This window comes from Tupaia chinensis, unplaced genomic scaffold (genome assembly GCF_000334495.1).
Source record: "Tupaia chinensis unplaced genomic scaffold, TupChi_1.0 Scaffold000568_1, whole genome shotgun sequence".
Lineage (NCBI taxonomy): Eukaryota > Metazoa > Chordata > Mammalia > Scandentia > Tupaiidae > Tupaia > Tupaia belangeri.
The window spans coordinates 469,954-496,454 of record NW_006160082.1 but is presented as its reverse complement, the minus strand read 5'-3'; the positions used below and the strand labels follow the sequence as shown (position 1 = coordinate 496,454).

General features: G+C 39.7%; 1 protein-coding gene across 1 annotated transcript in view; it reads right to left on the bottom strand.

Moving 5' to 3' along the window:
* Positions 1–26,501, bottom strand: part of RPS6KA5 (ribosomal protein S6 kinase A5) — a 153,005-nt gene that overhangs the window by 84,051 nt on the left and 42,453 nt on the right. The window contains exon 3 of the mRNA XM_027775488.1: positions 1,080–1,195. Within this exon, the coding sequence (XP_027631289.1) occupies positions 1,080–1,195 (116 nt within the window). The remainder of the gene's footprint in view (positions 1–1,079; positions 1,196–26,501) is intronic.

The following is a 26,501-nucleotide window of genomic DNA, read 5'->3' as shown; positions in this document are numbered from 1 at the left end:
CTGGTTCTCGATACATTCGTCATTCACTATCTTTAATATTCGTATTCTGAACCATCCCCTCCACCTGTCCAGTCTTGTTTGCATTCTGGGCTAGATCCACCCTTTCCTTGAGCTCTGCTTTTCTTGTGTAGCTTCCCATGATCTTTTCCCACAGCCTCTCCCATCTGTTGCCTCCATATCCTTCTTTCTTGTGTTTCCCCTTCCATTCTCTCCTTCCTGTTTTATGACCCATAATCAGCACTCTAATCTTAAATCTTAAACTAGAATAAGACCTGAATACAACATGTCAAAGAGTGGTTTCAATGACGTGAGTCTCACTAGTCTTTTTATGAACTCACACACCTTTGGTAAAAATTAGGTTAGCATTTTCTATGTCTGGAACAAAAACAAAACAAAACTCCCAAGTTCAGTCTACATAATGATTGCTTCCTTCTACAATGCTTCTTCATTAAGTAAAAAAACATTTTAAGTCAAAATTTCTGGATCAAGGTTAATGGTATATGCAGTAATACTTAAAAAATCATTTAAACTGATTTTTACAGACTTTAAACAGGGTCACACACATGACCTCCATTTAAAGTTTCTGGTACCTAAGTTCCTATTACATGGAGACAATGGAGGAGGAGGGAGGGGATGAGGACAAGAAAGCCCACGTAGGAGAGTGAAAAACAGCTCTTACTCCCCAACCTAACAGGAAGTATACCCTCAAGACACAGTCTGTAATGGAGTAAGTCACACTTGAAGAAACACATATTATTACTTGTGGTTTTGGCTAAAGGTTGCTTTAAGAATTAAAAGCATTTATTCTAATAACATTGTCATAAAGAAGCATTATGATTTTTCATGAAGAAAGCAAAAGTGCTGTTCAGATTCTACCATCTTAATCTGTATCACAACGACTATGATGAGAGGAGATTTTTAAACAGGCAACTATGAAATGGAGAACGCTGACACGGCCCTGCAGTATGCTTTCACACGCTCCAAGACAATGACATGGAAAACATCAGCCCTTCTAGCTCTACCACTACCTCAGTTAATAAGATTTTCACAAAAGAAACTCCAGAGATGTAGCGTCTTACCTTGTGGAGATGTTCGAGGGCAAGCACGATCTCTCCAACATAGATCTGCACCTCGTGCTCTGTGAAACGCTCTCTTTGAGAAAGATGAGTAAAAAGTTCTCCACCATTTATATAATCTAAAAATGAAATATATTTTTTCTTTCTTTGACTTGTATTCATAAACGGAAGGAATTATTTCCTTTTTAATCACTTGGGATTAACCATAAAGCACTGATTTTAATACAGTGTTCTTGTATCGTTCTTAGTATATAGTACATAATTGCACATAGGATAGATCAGTAGGTTTATACAGTAAAAGATATTCATAAGATAATAATTATTTTAAATTGCAATAAAATAAATCTGCAGTGAGTACTGCCTTTAAACTATTACATAATTTCTTTTTTTTTTTTTTTGAGAGGTTTTCGCTATAGGGTGCGTGTGCTCGCCAGACAGAGAGAGACTGAGAGACAGAAAGCGAGAAATCACCCCCCGGGGGAATGGCCACGCTGCAATCCCTTCTCCTCTATTCCCCTCTCGGGATCTTGGGCATGCACGCACACGCGCCCAGCATGAGTTTTAAGCCACCGGGTCCGGGACGCGAACTGCAGTCGACTACGTGGGAGTCCAGCGACATAGCCATTATGCTAACTGCTGGTTCCAACTATTACATAATTTCAATGTTTTCCCCTATACAGCATATCAGAACCTTCTGCCATCACCAAGCAAAGGATACTGAATTTCCAGTGGCGTACCAAAACATCAGCTCTGATGATAACCAAAACAAAACAAAACAAATAAGACACAAACAAAAATCCCAGCCTTTCATCCTGACAGTTGCCAGTCACTATTTTTAAGACCCATAGGCAGGTTCCTTGTTTTCCAGAACTGTCTCTGCATACCTCCAAAAATTTGCATTACACAGTGGGTAGCTGACTGTTCCATACAGCCCGAAAGTAAAAGGAGTATGATGTGCTCAAATCAAAGCACCTGAAACTGGAGGGTTCCCATTTCCCTTTTCGGTTGTCTTATTATCCCAAGAGGAAAAATGAAATAGGAGACAAAAAGGTTATAGTAAGAAATAAGGGAGTTGGAAGGATTTCCTTTTTACCACTTTGGATTAACTACAAGGCACTGATTTTAATATACTGTTTTTTGTCTAATTCTTGGTATATAGTATACAATTTCATATAAAACATTTTACTAGATTTATATAGTAACATAGTTTCTTAAGATACTTAAAAAACAATTATGTCAATAATTGGATCTATTAAGAGATTATTGATAAACTGGCAATTAAATGTTTGTTATTTTAGATAACAAATGTACAGATTAATATTAGAAATTTCTCAATACATAAGAAACTTTTTACTAAACAAATATTGCAAAACTGTCTTAAACTATAATTTCATCAAAAGCTAACCATTAAAACATAACATAAAATCTATAAACAGTTACAAATTAAAGCCAGTTTCCTAGAAATATAAAAAACACACATCCAAATATATTCACTTGCCAAGTTATAATTTGATAAAAGAAAAAAATTATTTATGAACTCACAATTTTTTATCTTGTCCATTTAACTTGAAAGTCCAAGAAGCAGATGTGAAAATACCTATTTGTTTTGCAGTGTATTTTACAAAGCACATGTTAGCAAAAAGCATTTCCCTTCTAAGGCCTTCTGTATCTTACCAAGAAGTTTTAATTATATCTCAATGCAAAGCTAATTATTAAAAAGGTGTAAAGGAACACAGCATTCTTTGCAAACTAACAATCACGTTTTTCATACTGTTGAGTAGTTATGTACTTAAACCTCCCATTCTCAGTCGAGACACAGGAAAAGGTGCTCCTACCACTGCTAACAAACTCCTACGCAACCTTGATGTCCACTTGGATCGCCTCATCTCTGGCCATTCCAGCAGAGTTGATCATCTCCTCACGTAACCAGCATCTTACTAAAGACTTACTCTGTGCCAAGGATCTTGCCATATTCAAATGTTTATTTGCATGATTGCTTTCTTGTCTAAACTCAAAATTTTAAAAAGTCAGAATCAATGTATTCACCACTATATACCCAACCTTGCGTCTGCGTGCAGAAAGTGTTCAATAAATATTGACTGCATTAACTAAGAATTTAATGCCATTTTTTATATTAGAATATATGTTAAATACCATCTTTAAAAAAAAAATCACTCTGAAATACAAAAGATCAGTCCACCGCAAACAAGAACGCAGCAACGACACAGCAAAACCACCAAACTCCTCCTGTCTCAGAGATAATGTGACATAATCAAAATAATCAGAGTTCTGTAACTCGCAGACCTGAACTACACAAGGCCCACCTCTCTCTACATTGAGCAAGTCAAGTCAATGCACTTCAGTTTTTTCTATAAAACAGAAAAATAACTACTTATACATTACTGTGGTTTGGGATATAGATAGTGCTTTATTTTCCATTTGCTGGGGAGGGTGAACCAAAAACAAAACAAAACAAAACAAAAAAACACCTATCAATTCAAGGAGAAAAATCTAAAAACAACATCAAGTCATTTTTTCCCTACTTTTGGACCAGACTGATCTGATAGTCCAAGGTGAAGACTTTATATTCATAAAATAAGGACTGTTTTTTTGTAGGTATGTGTGGTATACTTCACAAGGTGCATGGCAAACTTTATCTAGTGATCATGGCTGTGATGAGGCAGAACAGATACTGAGGTTGCCACAGGGATGTAAGAGTAGAAACAGGTAGCTAGCATGCCCGTTGGGGAAGTGCTATGATCAGTGAGTGTCAGAGAGATGAGAAACTCCAACAGGTAAAGTGCTTGACGCTGCCAGTCTCTATAATTTTGACGTTTTGTTTGGCAACCAATGATATTACTTCATTTGCCATTTTCCTGAATAATAATGATATCTGACATCTTTCCTCAACTTCTTGGACACTGTATTTTCTTTTCAAAGTGTTATTGCAGTGGTATGATTTTCTGTAGCCATTTTGGTTTTCTTGCTTTCTTTTTTTGATACATATAATTCACATGCCATGGACCAGTGCTGCTGAGAACTAGTGATTTCAGGGAAAAAAAAGAGAAGTGAAGATTTTCTACTGATAATTCAGCCTTCACTCCCAAAACTCGAGTGGTAGGGAGCCCCTCTAGCCTTCTCTCTGCCTCTGTCTCTCTCTGCCTTTTCATTTTTTGGTAATTTTTTCCTTCTTAAAATTTTTTAAGGTAAAGTATTCTCTTAGCTTTCAATTCCTCCTTTATCTTGCTAATAATCCCCTTTACTCCTCCACTCCAGGAGAGGCAAGGGGCAGGTCTTCAGAAGAAAACTCCACCATTGCTCCTGAGAACTAGTGATTTCATGCAGCACGTAGTTTTTTACTTTTTGCTTAAAAAAAAAAACTAAAATTTTTGGTTGTTTCTTTTTTCCCTTTTTTTCTCTTTCTTTTTTTTTCTTTTTCATCTCTATTTCTTTCTCTTTTTCTTTTATCTCATCACTCTGCTCTTCAGTCACCATTCACTGTTTTCTAGACAGATCTAAGGGAACCATAGCCAAACATCCAAATACTATTAGGGTTAATATATTCCTCAATATCCACTGAATCTGCCACACAAAGGGATAAAAACAGAATGGCAAAGAGATTCCAGATCACCTCCTTCTGCACGCTCCTGAACACTTATATTTAACTTCAAGAATTAGGAAGAAACACATCATTCATCAGATGACTAGAAATCACGGCAGGGTCACAAGAAATATGAAAATGCAAGATAATACCTCTCCTCCAAGGGAAAAGAATAGCTCCTCTTCATCCATAGACAGTTTAATAGAAATCATGGAAATGTCCGATAAAGAATTTAGTATATTCATAATGACAAAGTTAACATAGATGGAAGAGAACAGAGACAACTGCAGAAGAGACAGTAGATAGGAGCTGACAAGTTCCTGAAGGTGAGGAAATTCTTGCAATATCTAAAAGAGGAAATACACACTATAAAAAAGAATCAAACGGACCTGTAAGAGATGAAGGCTATAATACAGGAAGTCAAAATCTCCCTTGAAAGTATTAAAAACAGACTAGATCATACAGAAAATAGAATCTCAGATGTAGAAGAGAAAATTGCTGGCCTAGAATAATCTACCATGAAGACTGAGAAAACTGCCCCCCAAAATGAGAATAATATAGGAGGAAATACTAGATACCGTCAAACGTCCAAACATCCAGATAATTGGTATCCCAAAAGGCGAAGAGGCTCATAAGGACACTGAAAATCTATTCCATGAAATCCTGCAAGAAAACTTTTCAAACCTAGAGAGGCACTCAAAGATCCAGTCCCAAGAAATACAAAGGACCCCCAATGGAATCAACTCAAGATCTTCCCCCAAGACACATTATAGCCAGATTGACCAAAATCACAGACAAAGACAAGATACTAAGATTGGCAAGAAGAAAACAGCCAGCTACCTACAAAGGATATCCCATCAGGCTACCAGCAGACCTCTCATCGGAAACAATGCGAGTGAGGAAATAATGGGAAAATATATTCAAAGTGTTAAGGGAAAGCAATTTCAACCAAGGATACTGTACCTGGCAAGATTATCCTTCATATGGGAAGAAAAGACAAGATTCTCAGATAAACAAAACCTGAAAGAATTTACCAACACCAGACCAGATCTCCAAGAAGTTCTGAAGGGTGTGCTATACCAGGAAAATTAAATACAGACACATGGAAATAAGAGTTCAAAAACTAAGAAAACAAGCAACTTAATCGTTGGGACAAGTCTGGAGTTGAATATTATATCCCAGAATTTTATTGGGAAGATTGAACCACAACAGAAGATAGATTAAGTACATTAAGACTGAACTGGTAAAATAGCATTTTATAACTTTTGACTAAAACATTGCTGATTTTCTTCTAGGCTTTGTTTCCCAATTTTAAGGATTTTTGTCCTATCTTGAGCTGTTGATAGGTTCATGTACCTACTGTTTGAACAGAATCCTAAGCTTTAATTTATTAAAGTTAAAACTGCTTTTCTTGAAATTATCAGCTGAACTTGCTATTGAAAGTAGTTAGGTTATTTAAGAAATTTTGTGATCAATAAAATGTGTGTGGGGGGAAAGGAATGGAAAACAACTGTAGACACCAGAGATAGTGTAGAAGGGTGGGAAATGGCAGAGGGTCAGAAACGGGTAAAACATACACACACACACACACGCACACACACATTGTATATAAAACTAGAATTGGAAAATTATTGATGATAACATGCAAGATTAAGTCACTATGCAGTATATTCTGGATGGGAAATCACATTTTATATGCTGTGACGATGCTCAGGGAATGAATATAAATTAATTAATCAAGAAAAATGTTTCAGAAATAAAAAGCTCATGGAAATATGTGTAATAGAAAAACTGTGTATGAATTTCAAAAAGTTTTTGGTACCAAAATAAATTCATACTTTAATTGTACAAAAAGAAAAGAAAAAAAGAAAAAATTTACATGCCATGAAATCTTCCTACATGAAGTGTACAATTGAATAGTTCTTAGAGTTGTGCAACCATTGCTATTATCAATTGTAGAACATTTTCATCACCCACCCAGAAATTCCAATTTATTTCTTTAGTTACTTATGTTTTTAATGTCATATCTAAAAATCACTGACAAAACGAATGTAGCTAAAACGTGCCCTAATGTTTTCCTCAAAGATTTTTACAGTATTAGCTTTACCTTTAGTCTTTGATCCTTCTGAGTTAATTTTTGAGTTGAACTTCATACTTTGCATGTCGCTATCTGGTTGTCTCACCATTAATCAAAAAGACTGTTCTTTTCTTGTCATCATCCTTGTTGAAAAATCAATGAAGTATAAATGTTAAGACTTATGGACTTCATTCTCTTCCACTGATTTATATGTCTATCCCTATACCAGTGCCACATCTTCTCAATTACTATAGCTTTCCAACACATTTTGAAATTGGATGTGTGTCTTCCAACCTTATTCTTTCTTTTCAAAACTATTTTAGCTATTTTGATTTGTGTGATTTCCCTGATAAATCTTATAATCACCTTGTCAATTGCTACAAAAATATAATCTGAAATTCTGAGAAAGTTTGTGTTAATTCTGTAAATCAATTCAAGGAGTAGTGCCATCCTATCAATATTAAGCCTTTCAATACATGAAAGTTATCTCAGATAACTTTCCATTTGTTTTGATCTTCTTTCATTCTTTCAAACAATGCTTTGTAGTTTTGTTTCTGTTTTGTGGGTGGTGGTTGTTGTTCATTTGCTAAAGGACACGGGCACTCTACCATGACATTTTCATTTCTCCAGAGAAAGCACTACCCAAGGGGGATGGTCATACAGCAATCCCTTCTCCCACATATCCATATACACTCCATGTGTTGTTCGAGCTACCAGGTCCTGGACTCAAACTGCGCAATTAGCTACGTAGGATCCAGCTGCCATAACCACCATGCCACCAACTGTTCTTGTTTTGCAGTTTTCAGATTACATTTTCCATTTCATTCATACATTTATTTTCTAAATGTTTTTACTTTCTTTGATACTCACATGAAATTTGCTTAATTTTCAGATTGTTCAAGTGAATAGAAATATAAGTGACTTTTGTGAATTGATCTTATATCCTACAACTTTGCTGAACTTGCTTATTAGTTCTAGTAATTGCTGGTATTTATAAGATTATGTCATCTCTAAATAGTTCTTCTTCCTTTCCAATCTGTAGGCCTTTTGTGTCCCTTTCTTGCTTACAATGTTGAATAAAGCACCAAAAGTAGATATTCTTCCCTTGCTCCGATTTTAGGGGGAAAGGAAAGCATTCACTCTTTATCCGTTAAGGATTTTTAAAAATAATTATGTATTAAATTTTTATTTATTTATTATTTTTTAATTTGCGACAGGGCACATGTGCTCACCAGAGAAAGAGAGGTTAAGTGAGAAAGCAAGCGGCTAAGTCCAGGACACCAATGATAGTCGGCCATGTGGGAGTCCAGTGCCTAAACCACCACGCCACCTGCCAGGCCCCTCCATTAAGTACTAGGTTAGCTATGGGTTTTTCATAGATGCCTTTGCCAGTTCAAGGAAGTTCATTTGTGTTCCTATTTTGTTGAATGTTTTTTTTACATAGAACCGTGTTAATTTTTTTTTGTTAGTTTCAATTTGTTTTTTTTTTTTTTTTTTATATATTTTGGTTTACCTTTGGCTTTTCATTTTGCTTGTTTGCTTAGGTTTTTGTCATAGGGTACATGTATTCGCCAAGTCAGAAAGAGGGAAAGTGAGAAATCACCCCCCTGGGGAGGGGTAGCCACATCACAATCTCTTCCCCACCATTCCCCTTTTGGGATTTGGGGCACGCAGGCACACATGCCTGATTTGAAAGTCAGTCACGTGGGATCTAGCGTCTTAACCACCATGTCACCTGCTGGTGCCAAGAGTACTCTATCTTGCTAAATACTTTCTGTATGTCTACTGAGAGGATCATATGGTTTTTGTTTTTCATTCTTCTGATATAGTATATTAAAATGATTTTGATTGTTTAAGCAACCTGGCAATTCCTGGGATAAATCCTACTTGACCATGGTATGTCCTTTTCAACTGTTGCTAAGTTAGGCTTGGCAGGATTTTATTGAGGATGTTTGCATTTTCATTCTTAAGAGATACTGGTCTATAGTTTTCATGTGATATTTTTTGGTTTGGTCTTAGTATTGGGGTAAGCCTCATAGGTTAAGCTGGGAAAGTGTTTCCTCTTCTTTTACTAGGTTGTTGGGAAAGCCATGACATATTTTTCTATGCAGAAATGTGTCATGACTTTCCTGATGACCCAATATTTCTGGATAAGTTTGTGAAGAATTAGAATGAATTCTTCAAATGTTTGTTAACTTTCACTGGTGAAGTCATCTGGGTCTGGGCTTTTCTTTGCATGTAGTTAGGCAGTATTAATAGTAGTAACACAGTAGTGGTAATCAAATCTCTTTACTTGTTACAGGTCTATCCAAAAGTTGTATTTCTTCTTGAAGTAAGTTTTGGTTATTTGTGTCTTTCTAGGAATTCATTTTTCTCTATTGTTTTTTAGAGAGATTTCTGCAAGAGAGCACAGGTGCTCACCAGACAGAGACAGAAAGTGAGAAGTCACTCTACAGGTGGGATGGCTACACCACAATCCCTTCTCCTCCATTCTCCTCTCGGGATTTTGGGTGCACATGCACATGTACCCTGTGTGAGTTTAAAGCCACCAGGTCCAGGACTCAATCATGGTCAACTATGTGGGAGGCCAGTGACACAACCGTTACACCATCTGCTGGTCCCAAGAATTTATTTTTGTATGTTACCTAACATGAAATAAGTACATATTATATTATAATAATATGTATTATATTAATACAACATAACTGTATGTTGACATACAGTTGTTCATGGTTTTCCTCATTATCTTTTTTATTCTATAAAATCAGTAGTAATGTCCCTTTTTTCATTCCTGATTCTACCAATTTGAATATTCTTTTTTTTTTTTAATTTTATTTTATCAGTCTAGCTAAAGAGCTGTCAATTTGTTGACCTTTTCCAAGAAACAACTTTTGGCTTCACTGATTGCTTCTATTGGTTTCATATTCCTTATCTGATTACAGTTAACCTTCAACAATATGGCAGTTAGAAGTGCCAGCCCTCCCCACTGTTCATAGTTGATATCTGCATATAACTTTTTTAAAAGAATTAATTTATTTTAACTATTTTATTTATTTATTTATTCTCTTATTTATTCATTTATTTTATTTGACCAGAGATTGACAGAGGGAAAAGAAGAGAGAGAGAAAGAGAGGGAGGGAGAAAGAGGGAGAGAGTGAGAAAGCAAGTTGCCAGGTCTGGGACTCAAATTGTAGTGGACCATGTGGGAGTCCAGAGCCCCTAACCACCACGCCACCTGCCAGCCGGCCCCTGCATATAACTTTTTGACTCCCCCCAAACTTAACTATTACCTACTGTCTTACCAATAAAATAGTTAACATGTATCTTGTATGTTATGTGAATTGTATACAATTCTCTTTCAGTAAAGCTAGAGGGAAAAAAAGTTTAAAAAATTATAATGCAAATTATATATATATGCATATTATTATAATGTTTGCTGGTATTACATCCAGTCATAGGCTCCACTAACTGCTGGCTGGCTGTTCCATTGTTTCCATTAATGCTCTGGGGCATCAATTACTTCACAACCTGATTATATAAATTCAGGCCCCTTTGCAGGAGTAGTTTTTGAAGCCAGTGTTTGAGGTCTGCTTTACCTCTGGAGGACTCTTCTTAGTGGTCCTCAGCAGTTTAGTTTGTTGCTCTAATAGAGCTATCAGCCTCCTTTTAACTGCTTACCACCAAAATGACTCCCTTTCCCCGCCCTCAGAAAACACCCTTACGCTGGAAATTCCCACATACTCGCTGTCAAATATAGTCGGTGAGTGCTTCGAAGTTCTCTGCTCCTGTGAACTATCTTCTCCTCCCAGGGAGAAATCTAGAGCGAGCTGGGGAAGGACAGTGTCCCACTTCTCTTGGAATGACATCTTGCCTTCACTAGCAGGGTACTGGATGAGAGCTGTGCTCTCTGTCTTCTCAGCTTGCCTCTACCATGGAACCTCTGCCCTACAGGCCAAGTGGGTCAAGGATGATCAGAGTGCCATACTGCCAAACCTCAGTCTGCCAAACCCTAGAGATCATCTGCTGTACAGGTGGAGGCTGGGAACACTCAGCCTCCCCAGGAACCGAGCCTCAGTCACACAGAGCTGGGATGAATGAAAAATGCTCATGGCCTCCTCCTGATAAAAATACTGTATCCCTTGACTGGAAGCTGAGAAAAGAAGCCCCAGCTTCTTGGCCACACCCACACCCACCCGAGCAACACTTCTGTGATGCAGAGCTGCAGGGGAGAGGACACGGCATAAGTGCAACTTTCTCTCTGTTCTTACTGAGAATTCAGTAAATATTTCTTCTGTAGGCCTCCCCTTAGTGGCAACTTCCAGAGAGATTTTTTTAATCATTGTTTTTTAAAAAATAATTTTCCTTGCTTAGGGTTGTTTCCCAACAAAGCAGGTCTCTGGAGCTACTCAAACTGCTATCAGAGGAGTGAGATCTCTGATTTTCTTAGTTATTAATTTGAAAGCATTCTTGTATATGTTTTGTCAGTACATGTATGACACGTATCTGAATTCATGGCTTGCTTTTTAGTTTTCTAAAAGGTGTCTCTTGAGCAGCAAATGTTTAATTTTGATTAAGTGCAAAATTTTGTTATTGTTAATGTCTTGAGGAATCACTGCCTACAAGTCAAAGATGTCTCCTATGGTAACTTCTAAAAGCTTTATATCGTTAGTTTTTACATTAACTTTGCTTACCGAGTAAAGTAAGGGTCAAGGTTCATTTTCCATAAAGACAGCTAGTTCTGGCAGTAGCTGAAGAAGAGACTTGTTTGGCCACTGAGTTTTTTAGGGATGATTAAAAATCGAATAACCACATAGGTATGGGCCTACATGTGGAATCTCTACTCTCTTCTATTGATCTATGTCTCATACCATTTTGCCCTGATTACTGTAAATGTATGGTAAGTTTTGAAATCAGATAGACTAAGTCTTTCACGTAAGCTCTTCTTTTCCTGAACTTTGATTTTTTAATAGTTTCTGATTGATGTGATAATATTTGTGGAATACAGTGTGATTTTTCAATACATGCACACAATGTATAATAAATCAAGGCAATGAACATATCGTAACATTTATCACCACTGTGTTGTGAATATTTGAAACTCTTCTAGCTATTTTGAAATACACATTAAACTGTTATTAACTCTCGTTATTCTGCTGAGCTGCACTAAAGCACATTCCTCTTACCCTACTGCGATGTCTGTTAACTGCTAACCAAGCTCCCCCTGAGGTCTTTTCTCCCCTCCCTTTCCCAGATTCTGCATCTCCCCTTCCACCCCACTTCTGGGTAATCAGTTTTTTTCTCTTCATGATAGAGATTGTGTATGCATGGGAAAGAGATGGGGGTTGGGAGACAGAGGAAATGGGGCCGGCAACCTTGACAGAGTCAGGTCATGCCATGACCCCCCTCCCACAGCGCTCCAGCTTGTCAGGGTCCCAGGAGCTCGGCACATTTCCAGGCTGACCTAGGGATCCAAAACTGCTGCTGACCACGAGGCTCCCAGCGCTGCAGCTTAGTTTTCTGCTACTGACTACAGCACCAGGCTGGCCTGCAGTCACACCGTTTAGCTTCCTCAAAGGAGTAAGAACGTGTAATATTTATCTTTCCTGGCCTGGTTTATTTCGTTTCACACACTCTTCCTTCTTTTGGTACAGGTTTTTACCTTAGGGTGCATGTGCTTGCCAGAGAGACAGAGATACTGAAAGGCAAAGTGAGAAGTCACCCCCAGGGAGGATGGTCACACCGCAATCTCTTCTCCTTTCTCCTCTCAGGATCTTGGGCATGCATGCACCAGGCGCCTGGCATGAGTTGCAAGCCACGGGGCCTGGGACTCAAACCACAGTCAGCCATGTGGGAGTTCAGCGACAAAACCACTACACCATCTGCTGGCCCCCATACACTCTTTTTAAAGAACTGGAGGAGGCTACTCTAGTTCTTCTGTATTTGGATAGGAATTTTAGAGTCAGCGTGCCAATCTCTCCAAAAATCCCTGCTTGAATTTTGACTTGGATAATGTTGCATCTCTAGCTCAATCTGGGAAGAATCGACATTAACAAGACTAAGTTTTCCAACCAAAGAATAAAATGTCTCTCTCTGGTAATCAGGTTTTCATTTCTCTTAGCAACATAGTCTAATCTACAGAGTAAACATATTTCCAAGCATTTTATGATTTTTATAAATACACTATAAAGGATATTTTAGTTTCACTTTCTAGTTGTTTGATAGTACATTTGATCCTTGAACAACACAAGTCTGAACTGCACTGGTTCACTTACACACGGCGCTCTTTTTCAGTATTGTAAATGTATTTTCTCTTCCTTATGACTTTCTTTTTTTAAATGAGAAAGAGAAATATTTTTGACAGGATCTCCCCAAGTCACTCTCCCCCTGCCTCTACCTCCCAATTAGCTAGGACCACAGGTGCACGTTTCTGCTCCAGACCTGTTAGGGTGGGCTAGGAACTGAATCTGGGCCTAGGTGACCTCAGTAACCACAGTAGTAGCCTCCTGCTTGTGCCACTGTGGCTGGACCATGATTTTTTCTCTCTCTCTCTCTTTTTTTTTTTCTTAGAGATGGTTCTCACTATTTTGCTCAGGCTGGCCTCAAATTGGCAACCTCCAACCTTAGCCACCTGAGTGGCTGAGATTATAGGAGTGCATCACCATGCCCCACATAAGTGACGATTTTCTTAAGAACATTTTCTATTCTCTAACGTATACAAATATAATATGTATATAACATGATCAGTACATATAACATATGTATTAATTGATTGTCTATGTTATCTGTGAGGCTCCTGGCCAACAGCACGCAATTTATAGTGAAGTTTTGGGGCAGTCAAAAGCTATACACAAGCGACCAGTAGATGGTGTGGTGGTTAAGGGTGCTGGACTCCCACATGGCCAGCTGCAGTTCGAGTCCTGGACCTAGTGGCTTGCTTTCTCACTTTCCATCTCTCTCTCTCTCTCTTTCTTGCTCTGTCCCTCTAAATAAGTAAAGTGAAATAAAATAATTCTTTTTAAAAAGTTATACTTGGATTTCCAACAACATGGCAGGTTAGAGCCCCTAAACTCTTTGTTGTTCAAGGGTCAAGTATTGATATATACAGAAATATAATTGTATTTCTTTTTTTTTAATTATAAACTTCCAAAAAAGTTGTAAATAAAGTACACAGAACTTTTTTCATGAACCATTTAAATTGCCAACTTGGTGCCCCATCATACATGTATATTTTCATTTGTATTTCACACCACACTAATCACCGAAATATCAGGAACTTAACACAAATTTATTTTCTAATACTTGGTCCTAAATTCAAGTTTCTCCAATTGTTTCCACAGAACTTATTTTTTTCATTTATTTATACATTCAATTAACTTTTTTAGCTTATCAAGTGAATATTTCACTATGTGAACATTTCTCCCTAGTCCAGTTGGTTAAAATATAAAATATCTTCAACAGATAATACCATATTTCTTTGTCCCATTAATGCTTTGCCTCCCTATTTTTCTTCTAAATGTCCTTCCTCAGGTCCTACTCTTCCACACACCCTATATCTGGTATTTACACCTATTTATTGTGTTTGTATATCCTTTAGTCAATCAGTTTCAGTCATAGAGTGTGGACACTCGGTATATATTAGGACATACAAAGATTTACTCAGCAGTAAATCTTTCATATTCTTCCACTTTCTGTCAAAAGCCAGGGTTTTGTTGTTGTTGTTGTTTTTCTTTTTTTTTTTTTTTTGGCTGAATAGTATTACATACAGTATATGTGCCACAGTTTTTCAATCCATTCATCTGTTTGGGGGCATTTGGGTTGGTTCCATGTCTTAGTAATTGTGAATAGTGCTGCAATAAACACTGATGTGCAAGCGCTTTTCTGATTAAGAATTCTTTTGTCCTTTGGGTAGATACCAAGGAGTGGGATTCCTGGATCATATAGTAGTTCTATTTGTAGATTTTTGAGGAATCTCCAAATTGTTCTCCACAGTGGCTGGACTAATTTACATTCCCACCAGCAGTGTGAGAGAGTTCCCCTTTCACCACACCCCCGCCAACACTTATCATTTTTTGTTTTTTTAATCTTAGACATTCTGACTGGGGTTAGGTGGTATCTCGTTGTTTTGATCTGCATTTCCCTTACAACGAGTGATGTTGAGCATTTTTTCATATGCCTTTTGGCTATTCGTATATCATCTTTAGAGAGTGTTTTTTTTTTTTCAATTCATTCTCCCATCCTTTAATAGGGTTGATCATCTTTTTTCCAAACAGCTGCTTGAGTTCCTTGTGTATTCTCGTTATCAGTCCCTTATCTGATACATAATTTACAGAAATATTTCCCATTCTGAGGGCTGTCGATTCACACTAATTACTGTGTCTTTTGTCATGCAGAAACTCCTCAGTCTGATATAATCCCACTTGTCTATTTTAGTTTGCCCTGTGTTTTCTAGGAGCAGTTTTATAGTTTGAGGTCTTAGATTTAGATCTTTGATCCACCTTAATTTTTGTCAGAGGTGAGAGGTAGGGGTTCAGATTCATCTTTCTGCAGACAAAAATCCAGTTTTTCCAACACCATTTGCTGAAGAGGTTTTCCTTTTCCCACTGGTACCCCTTGTCAAAAATCAGTTGACTATGTTTGGGAATTTATTTCTGGGGACTCTATTCTGTTCCATTGGTCCATAGAACTGTTATAGCAAACAGAGTCAGTTCAAAAGCAAATGTCACCTTTGGTTGACAAATAGATTTTCTTTAGTTTGTAAAAATTCTTCAGTCTTTCCTTTACTTCTGTAACTCTGATGGTTGTGGAGAACATAGGCTTGTTATTTTTGTAGACTACCTAAATCTGAGTTTGTCTTACCTTCCTCCACCATCACATTTCAGTATGCACCTCTGGGAGGAAGGTTACAGAAGAGACGCCATGTTCTTCTTGTGGAATCCTTTCAGGTGGTGCGTGACTTATTTATCTTATTACTGATGATTTAACTTCGATCATTTGATTAAGAGGGTATCTCCTTAGCTTCTGTAGCATAAAGTTACACATTTCACCTTTGTAACTGCTTAAGTAATTTTGGAGAGGTATTTTTGAAACTATGTGATTATGTGAACCTTCATCAAGCATCCCATTTATTTATCTGTATCTGAATGAACTGATGCTTCACAGTGGGGCAGACCACCAGCCTCATAGGCTGTCCTATAGACCACACACTGCACCAGAGTGTGGTCTGTGCGAACGGTGGACCTCGGAGCTGTGCTGCAGAGGCCCTGGTTACTGTAGGATTGAATCTTTGACAATGAATGATATGGGGAGGCTTTGGAGATTTCTGAGTAGGAGACTGGTATATGATGTGTGTGTATGTGTATGTGTGTGTGATCTTATTTAGTTTTTTACACAAGATTTCAACACATCATGATCCTCCCACCTTAGCCTACCGAGTCACTGAGATTACCATGCACAATGCTACGCCCAGCCTTAGGTTGGACCAAGAGTTGACCTGGGGCCTCCCATGTGGACCCAGCCTATGGAACAGCTGCATCTTTGCAGTACATGCCACCAAGCTGGGCCTGACTGATTTTAAGAGGATCAAAGGCTGACTGTGCTACGGTTTGCCCCACCAGAGGTCACATAGTGGCTCAGTCCCTGGTGTAACAGTGTTGAGGGGTGGTGGGACCTTGAGGAAGCACACGAGCTATAAGAAATCTGCCCTCATGAAGGCTTAAAATCATGCCAGGTACATGTGCATGTGGGTCTAGATTCCCTAGAGGAAATCGGAGAAAAAGGGACTGTGATACGGCCACCCTTTCTGGGGTGATCTCTCTCTCTCTCTCTCTCTGGCAAGTACAAATTCCCTATGGTGAAAACAAAAAACAAAAGCCAGGTTTGGAAGAGACAATCTACCAATGGATCTGAAGAATGTACAATATTTGGCAAATAGTAAAAGCTCAATAAATAGCAGTTATCATTGTCATCATCTCCACAAGCAGCATTATCATCCCCTTGAATTGCATACTGAGGGCAGTAAGAGAGCTAAGAGAGCACTCTGGAACACTTTCTGGAAACATCTGAGAACAGTGCAGCACAGCTCTGCCCCACAGCAGTATCCTGGCCTTCCTCACCCCAGCACACACGCCAGTGTCATGCTTCCCCTGAGGGCTGGCATCACTGCCTCGACTTCTGCCCTCACTTGGCATAGCTACCCTAGGGCTTACGTGTATTTAGAATTGGACTAATGGGGCTTAGAGCTTAAGAAGAGTGAAATGGAGCAAGGGATTTTCATTTTCAACAAGATCTCTGACTACTGAGGATGTGCTGAAACTGCGTCTCTCTGGTGTCTTTACACCTCTTTTTTTAATCAAGTGATCAAGCGACTCTGTTAGGGTAAGACTGGAGCTTGCCCTTGAAACTAAAAACAACTTAGCCAGGCAGTGAAACAACAAACAAGACAGACGTGGAAAAGGTCATGAGAGATATTAAATTTGAGTTGAATTATACCATTTTTATTCTCTCAAAAGACAGCACCAAAACGGGAAAGCAGGCAGACCCTTGGCTAGAGTGACCAGAGGGACCAAATTAATCAGTAAATCAGATACCTGGACTCTCACTGATATCTGATAGGATGAGTTTTCTTGTTTTTTTTTTTTTAATAATTATTTTATTTAAATTTATTTATTTGGGAGGGGAAAAGGAGAGAGAAAGAGAGAGAGAGTGAAAAAGAGAGAGAGAGAGAGAGAAAATAAGAAAGCAAGACGGCAGGTCCAGAACTCAAACCGCAGTTGACCTTGTGGGCATCCAGCACCCTCAGCTACCATGCCATCTGTAGGCCCCAAGTCTTCTCGGTTTTATAACTCAAGGAAATTCCTGTACTGTTTGAACTTCCTTCTGGCCTCCTTCTAAGTATATTTAAGAGCTCAGGGTGAAAAAAAACACCTGAGTGAAAACCCGTCTACTACTAGAGTTATTTAAGGTCCAGGCTGCCTCTAGTCATGAGGACTCATCTGCCTTTAATAAGTTCCTGCCAAAATTATGAATCCATCTGAGGTCTGAAAATTCCTCCTCAAGTCTCTGCCAGTTTCTTCCACAAGGAGTGGTAAGCCCGAGCATTTCTTTTTATACATATATATATGTGTTTGTGTATACTTTTTCTTTTCTTTTTTGGAGAGGTTTTTTTTGTTATAGGGTGCGTGCACTCACCAGAAAGACAGAGAGAGACAGAGAGACAGAAAGTAAGAAATCACCCTCCAGGAGGGATGGCCACACCGCAATCCCTTCTCCTCCATTCTCCTCTTGGGACCTTGGGCACGCACGCACACGTGCCCGGCGTGAGTTTAAGCCACCGGGTCCAAAACGCGAACTGCAGTCGACTACGTGGGAGTCCAACGACACAGCCATTTCACCAACTGTTAGTCCTCTTTTAATATTTTTTAAGCCAATGCTGTTTTTTTTTTTTTTTTTAATAGGAAAACTATCAGAAATAGCATCCAATTGCTCAGTTTTTGATATTCCTTCCGCTTTTTCCCTCTGGACACACAATGAAAACAGACTAAGTGATGTTGTTAGTAACGCTCTGGCGGACGCTCTGGCACCAATGTCCCTGTAGAAGTAGCATCTTAATAGCCCCAGGGAGCCAGGGAAAGTAGGGAGTGTCTCCTGACAGGTAAGAATCCAGGGGTGGGAAACAGGATTTTGGCTCCCTGCATTTAAAATCTGTATCTTAACACAGCCCACCACTTCTGGGACTAGACAAGGAATAATAACAACAACTATAAATAGTAGGCACTGATTTTGTGTTAGTCTAAGTAGATAGGGTAAATTTGATCCTCATAAACAATGTAACAAAGTAGGTACTCTTAAAATTGTAATAGGATAATCTCCTGAGAAAAGTGACCCTCGGAGTGAGGTTCAATAAACTATCCGAACTGTACATTTTAGTAAGCTGGAAAACGTGGTTGATGAACGTGGGCAGTCTGACTGCGAACACAGCGGCTACACACATTCTTAGAGTTGCTCATTTCCCTCTTCTGATAATAGATTTACTGTCACTCTCCAGACCAGCCTCATCAGCCAGCTGGTCTTGCTAATTACTGTTAGGAAAACTGCCCAAAGATCAACTGTCTGTCCTGCAAATATTTACATGACTTAGGAGCCAGCAGATGGTGTAATGGTTACGTCGCTGGAATCTCATGCAGTTGACCTCAGTTCAAGTCCCAGATCCGGTGGCATAAACTGACACTGGGTACATGTGTGTTGTGTGCCCAAGATTCCGAGAGGAGAATGGAGCAGGAGGAATTGTGGTGTGACCACCTCCCCAGAGAGTGATTTCTCACTCTCTGTCTCTCTGTCTCTCTCTCTCTGGTGAGCGCACACACCCTATAGCAAAAAATCTCTCTTAAAATTTCCATGATGTAGAGCCAATAATTCTATGTTTGGTGATATAATTTTGCTATTTTCTCTAAATTTAATATATTTATTTCTTCCATGGCAACAGAGAGAGCGGTAGCACCCTCAACAGGGTCTTAATGCTGTGATCTGCCCCAAGTGTTCAGTCAGCCCGTGTCATGGGCATGCATATGCCTGGAGGACTCAGGGAGGTCTACAGACATGAACGGGAAACCTCCCATGTAGGATCACCTCACAGAGAGTCGTGGTTTACCACTCTGTTGCCCTCTGGCTCCTGACTCTGTTCTTAACAATTAAATTTTGGAGGGTTCATCAGAATATCACAATGCATTAAAAGCATATATTCTGTGGCGACTACGCTTATGCTTTTAATGATTATGGTAAACCATGAGTTTAAATCTTAAGAACACACTTTGCTAAAATTCTTACTGATAGATTTTAGGACAATTTAATGGAAATCATTTAGGTCTTACGGAGGTGAACCTAAGGCTATTTACTTGAAAACAGTACTTGGAGTTGCCTGCAGGAATATCTATGACCGGGCAAAAAGCTTCTTAATTTTTCCTGAGAGGTTTTCATCTTAACCTACCTGTCTGTTAAAGCAGAAGAATTTGAATTTGGCAACACAGAAGAGCTATATTCATGGTTCTTGCCAGAGATTAAAACCTCAAATTGTCAGCAAATCAAATATGACCAAATGACTGCTTGTGAGAAATCATATACAAAAAGGACAATATGGGTAATCCATACACCTTCCTTGACATGCTATTTTGTCTTTGGACAAAGTCTGAGCAGGAGAAAGCTACATACACGGATAACACTGTGTTGGAAGAACCATACTCTCTTTCATCTTGTTCTACGGGCTCCATTAGAAAGCAGACAGACTGGTATCACGGGCTTTAGTCTAGAGGTTGCTGAAAACTCTGTGACCTCAAGAAAGTGCTCCTAAGTCAAGTGCTATTAAGAAAGTTTTCCCTAGGTCATCATGCCTTACCTGTGGACTTCATTTTTAAAAACTCTTGATGTAATTTCAAACTTACGAAAAATTGTAAGAATAGTACAAGAAATCCTCATACACCCATTATGAAAATCCGTCGATGGCTTCTATTGTGTTTCCTTTGCTCTAGCACTCCCTCTCTCTCTCCGTTTTCACACATGTGCATTTTTTTCCTGAACCAGTTAAGGAGACATTGGAGAACAGCGCTCCTCTACTCCTAAATACTTCAGCATGCATCTTTTAAGAACAAGGACATTCTTTCTAAATATCAATATCAGAACCGTAATGATGATAAAAGCACTATTACCTAACTTACACTACCTATTCAAACTTTGTTACTTGCCCCAATAATGCTCTTTGCAGCTATCTTTTTTTTCCTTTCCCAGTCTAGATTCTAGTTCAAGATCACACAATGCATTAAACTCTTTTATCTTGGGCCAGCAGGTGATGTGGTGGTTATGGTGCTGGACTCCCACATGATCAACCATGGTTCGAGTTCTGGACCTGACAGCTTCCTTTCTCAATTTCTCTCTCTCTGTTTCTCTGTGGTGAGCACACATGCTCTACAGCAAATTAAAAACAACAATATTAATAATAATAAATACAATTAAATCATTATTTTTCAAAAGACTCTTTTATCTTTAGTCTGGAGCTCTCAGTCTTGCTTTCCTGTTATCTCTGACGAGGACAACCCTGCTATTTTATGGACCAACCCTCAATTTGGGTTTTGGCCGATTTTTTTTTTTCCATGAAAAGATGCAGGTTATAAATTCTTGAAAGGAATGGTAATGAAAGAGTGATATTCTTCCTAGAATATATCAGGTACCACAAATGGAAGCTTCCTGAATACTAGTATTAACTGTGATCACATCATTAAGTGGTCTTTTCTAGGTTTTCCCACTGTAAAGTTACTCTGTTTCCCTTTGGAATTAACTGGTGAGTTGCTGGGAGATGAACTGAGACTATGTAAAAATATCCTGCTTCTCATCAAACTACCACCCACTCACGTTATCATCAGGGATGGCTTTTCTAACTCCATTATTCCTTCTCTATACTAGCTGACATTATCCCGTAAGGAAGAGCTTTCCCTTTGCCCCCATTTGTTGCATTTCCTTACTTCTAGCACAACAAGATGGTCCAGTCTCATCTTGTACTTTTCTAAGCTTTATTTTAATCTAGCCACTACTGATGGATCGCCACCTACCAGGAGTAGTACGAGCACTCACTCTACACACATCAGCCCACCGAAGCCAAACAACTCCAGGTAAATGGGACAGCAGAGTAAGAGAGATTAAGTCATCTGTTTAGGAAATACTGAAACCCAGAGTGGAATTAACATCATTATGTAAGCACAGAACAGGGCAAGAAAAACCCATATTCACAGAGGTGTGGATAATTTCTATTGGCTTAGATCAGAGGTGTCAGTATAATAGGAGACTGGAAGGAAAAGACAGGCTGAGGCTGGGGTCAGACTGGTTTGAAAGCCTCATTATGGAGTCTAGATGATAAACTCTTCATTAAAGGCACTCATGGCTGCGGGGTAAGAAGACTAATTAAATCACAGCATAAAGGAACAGGCTGGAAAAGATAGAGGAAGGTCAAAGATGGGCGTTACAGCTATTTGTGACGTTGTTATTAAAAATAATGCTACTTCTCCTGATACACCAGCCAAGTCAATAATGTGGGCTGAGCTACATACAGAAATGACGTCATGTGATTCTTCCACACGCCAGCTACGTGCCCTGACTCCCTGAGGCTGCTATTATCAATAGCTTTAATGTGTGCCAATCTGATTGGCATTTCCAAGACACATACAATTTTAAGGTGAAGAAGGGAGATGAGAAATAATTTGGCTGTTTGCAGCAGCCAGACCTGCTATATTTCCAGTGGAAGTGGGACAAATGATCGCAGAGGACAGAGAGGAAGACAGGAGTGATGGGGCTGTGGGTTTGGAAGGCAGTAAGAGGCTGGAAAGCTCATACACAGCTCTCAGGACAAGAGTCACGTGTCTGCTGTCATTCCATGAAGTTCTGATAAGGCCATCGGTGCATTCTGTGCCAGACCCAGGTGAGATATTTTGCAGACATGAGGGGAAAGCTTAGCAACTTGGTATTAGAAAAAAGCTCTGAGAGGAATCAAAGTAACCAGTGTCAGGCGAGGGGAAGGTCAAGGGGGCAAGCAGGTTCAGTGCACCAGGAGAGGCAGATTCCAGGTTAGAGAGGATACACGTGCACCCGAAGGAAGCAGGTACAGAGGAGCAGGGAAAACTCGAGGGAAGGCAGGGATGAAAGAGGGTTAAAGAACTGCTCAGGGGGCAGGAGAAAGGATGGAAAATGAAGATTCTAGTCAAAGAAGAAACTTTGAGGCCTTAGTTATGATGAATTTGACTACCAAGGCTCAATGTGCAGCTGTACTTACGAATGGCTAACGGGAAGTAAAGGTCAAAGTGACAGAAGGCAAAGAGGTTTGGCGTGGTGTTGATCTGGCTGTTGATACTGGTAGGAAAACTGGAAGGTGATGACAGGAAACTGGAGGAAAGGAAAACTAAGCCCGACGAATAAGGCTCTAGAAAGGCAAGCATGCGTCCTAGTTAGGTTAACTGAGGGACTCGGGGAGGAAGTTAGACAAGCTCTTTTTTGGGACCAGCAGGTGGTGTAATGGTTAAGGTGCTGGACTTCCACATAGTCGGCTATAGTTCAAGTCCTGGACCTGACAGCCTGAAACACGCTGGGCATGTGTGTGTGATGTGTGTGTGGTGTGTGTCTGTGTGTGTGTGTGTGTGTGTGTGTGTGTGTGCGCCCAAAATCCCGGGAGGATCATGGAGGAGAAGGGATTGCAGCATGGCCATCTCCCCTGACCAGGTGATTTCTTGCTTTCTGTCTGTCTGTCTCGATTGCTTGCTTTCTGTCTCTCTGGAAAGCACAAGAGAGCCAGAGAGGAAAAAAAAAAAAAAAAAAACAGCAAAAATTTCTCTCTTAAAAATAAAAGAAAGAAAGAAAGAAAGAAAGAAAAGGTCTTTCAAACACCACTCCTTCGAGAAATTTTTTTTTTTTTCTCGAGAGGCTTTTGCTATAGGGCGCGTGCACTCACCAGACAGAGACAGAGAGACAGAAAGTGAGAAATCACCCCCCCCCAGGGGGGATGGCCACGCCACAATCCCTTCTTCTTTTTCTTCATTCTTCTCTCGGGATCCTGGGCATGCACGCACATGCGCCCGGCATGAGTTTTAAGCCACTGGGTCCGGGACGTGAACCGCAGTTGACTACGTGGGAATCCAGCGACATAGCCATTACGCTAACTGCTGGTCCCAAGAAATGATTTTTAAAATTTTTGTGATAAGGCATGTGTGCTTACCAGAGAGAGACAGAAATTGGGGTGGGAGAATGAAAAATAACCTCCCAGAGGGGTATGGCCACACCATAATCCCCTTTCCTTCAGCCTCCTTTTAGGACTTTGGGCCTGCATGCATATGTTTCTGGCTGTTTTTTAAGCTGCCAGGTCTGGGACTCAAACTGTATAGCCTGCCATGTGGAATCCAGGGCCTCAAGCTCCACGCCAGTTTCTGACCCATGATAAATTATTTTTTAAAATGATGTTTAGCAGGGCCAGTGGATAGCCTAGTGGTTATGACACTAGATTCCCACATGGCTGATCATGGTTTGAATACCAGACCTGGTGGCTTGAAATTCACACTGGGAGTATGTGCGTGCATGCCCAAAATCCTGAGAGGAGAATGGAGAAGAAGGGATTGCAGCATAGCCATCTCCACAGGAGGTGATTTCTCACTTTCCTCTCACCATCTCTGTCCCTCTCTCTGGTGAGTGCACGTCCTAAGGCAAAAGCCTCTAAAAATAAATAAGTTTAGCTGTCATCTCTTTCTTGTGCGCCTACCCCTTCACTGTATGTGTGCTATCTATCTCTTATCTCATTACTTCTTTAGACACCAGGTTAGAACCTTGTGACTACAGCTGGGGCTCAGAAAATGATAACCCGAAGCCTGGCGCTTTGACGCACTGAATTAAAGAGCGAGCCTCAGAACCAGGCTCTCGCTCTGACCTTCCTCAAGCCCTATGTCCTTTGATGGATCATCCTTTGTCTCCCCCAGTGGAGGGTAGGCTTTTACTCTGCTCTCCCACCGCCTGCTTAAAGACTGCACTTGCCAAAAAGGAAAACCATTGCCTTTGGCCGGCTCCCTGAAGTTTCATTAACCAAGCTCCTATCACAGGAAGGAAGAGGAGGATGTCAACACGCTGGGGCAGACTTTGTCAGGAGCAACTGTCCAGACCCATCTAGCACCAAAGAAAATAATTTACTCACCACAGTTTGAGCATTCAACCCATGCCTCTAAAGATCATTTGCAGTAAAACTGACTGCACTTCCCTTTTCCTCTCTGCTATAAAGAAGTAATTAAGCCACAACCATCTGGTCCCTCTGAGTTCATATTTCTTATGGCTCCCTTGTAAATATGTATATTTAAAAATTAGATCTTCTTGCCTTTTCTCTTATTAACCCACCTATTGTCAGTGACTTTGGGTGAATTTTCCAGTGGAGGGAGAATTCCTTCATCCCTACATTACTTTGGGCCCACCCAGTAATTCAGGATAAGCTTCCTATTTTAAGGTCAGCTGATTAACAATCTTAATTCCATTTTTAACCTTAATTCCCCTTTGCCATGGAACCCAGCATAGTCCCAGGTTCTGGGGGGAGGGGGGGATCTTTGGGAGGCCATTATGCTGTCTACCATAATCTCTATTCACTCCTCAACACCCTGCAGTACAACTTCCGCCTCCATAACACTGCCTAAGACTAAGGTTAAAAATAGCCTCATGTAATAAAGTCAATGAGCACTTTGCAGTTCTCTTATCACTTAACAGCTTCACTTTGTGAACCAAGGAAAAGAACAGTTCAAGAAGAACAAAGGGAGACTGGCACAAGAACCACCCCTGGTGACCAGCCCAAATTGAGACCCATGAAATCGGGTATTAAGTTAATATCCATTTGAATTGGGGACTATGTGTTATGCAATTAGATCATGCTTGAAACTCAGTGATTTGCTCAAGATCACACAACTAATAAGTGACAAAGCTGGAATTTATATCCAAATCCATCAGACTCCAGAAATTGCGGCCCTACGTGGTCTAACCTTATGCTATGCTACAGGACTCTGCAGAGAGCATGCAATCACGCTTGCCTTCCAAGGGTTAAAAAAAAAAAAGTTTCAGAAAATAAATAAATAAATAAAATGCAAAAAGAAAAATAAGTAAATAAATAAATTAAAAAAAAAAACCACACATATTGCAAAAAGAAATAGTATGTGTGGGGGAAGTGGGGGAAGGTTCTGAATCCTCTAGTGCCCTCCAGCCCTTCCTGTATTCAGGCTGTCCTGCAGGGGAGATTGCTGAGCCTAGAAGGTTCTTCCCCAGCCCCTCCTTTTGTTCAGTTAATGCCTATTCTTCCACTTAGTCATGGTTTAAATGCCAGGGCTCTCAGAAGGTCTTCTCCAACAACTCAGATTAGATTTGGGTCTTTTCATTATACATGCTCATTACCGCCAATAGCACTCCTTCTAAGTACTTATTTCAATGGTAATCACTTAATTATACTAATTTGTTTAATGCCCGTGCCCCTGTAGACTAAGAGGCTCTAAGGACAAGCGTCTCTAGGTTGTTTCTAGGTTGTCTGTGCACCTGGCAGACAGTAAGCACCAACCAGCTGTAGAATGAATGGTTTTAAATTGACAATAGCTTGACACCTACTGTTTCAAAGGGGCCAGTTTCCCAGAAAGTCCTCCAGGAAATCTTTAAGATAAACTTGAAGAATCTGACGCCATGTATCATTTTTCAGATGTTGCATCATTTAGTCCTCCCTGTCAAGTTCTAACTTTGCCTCTAACCTGGTTGAGTATTAGCTCCATAGATTGTGGAAAAAGGCCTTCACCCAAAAAGGTTGGGTCAAGTTTATATCCACAGGAGAAACAAGTTAGAATGATATTAGAGATATAATTTATATCCGATTTTTTTTTGAGAGGTTTTTGCTATAGGGATTGTGCGCTCCCCAGAAGACAGAGAGACAGAAAGCGAGAAATCACCCCCCAGGGGTGATGGCCATGCTGCAATCCCTTCTCCGTTCTCCTCTCAAGATCTTGGGCACACATGCACACGCGCCCAGTGTGAGTTTAAGCCACTGTGTTCAAGACTCAAACCACAGTTGACTACATGGGAGTCCAGTGACGTAGCCATTACGCCATCTGCTGGTCCCTAATTTATATCTGATTTTAATGACACATAATTTATACAGAGCTGTAACAACAGCAAATAGATTTCTTTTTCTTTTCTTTTTTTGAGAGGCTGCTATAGG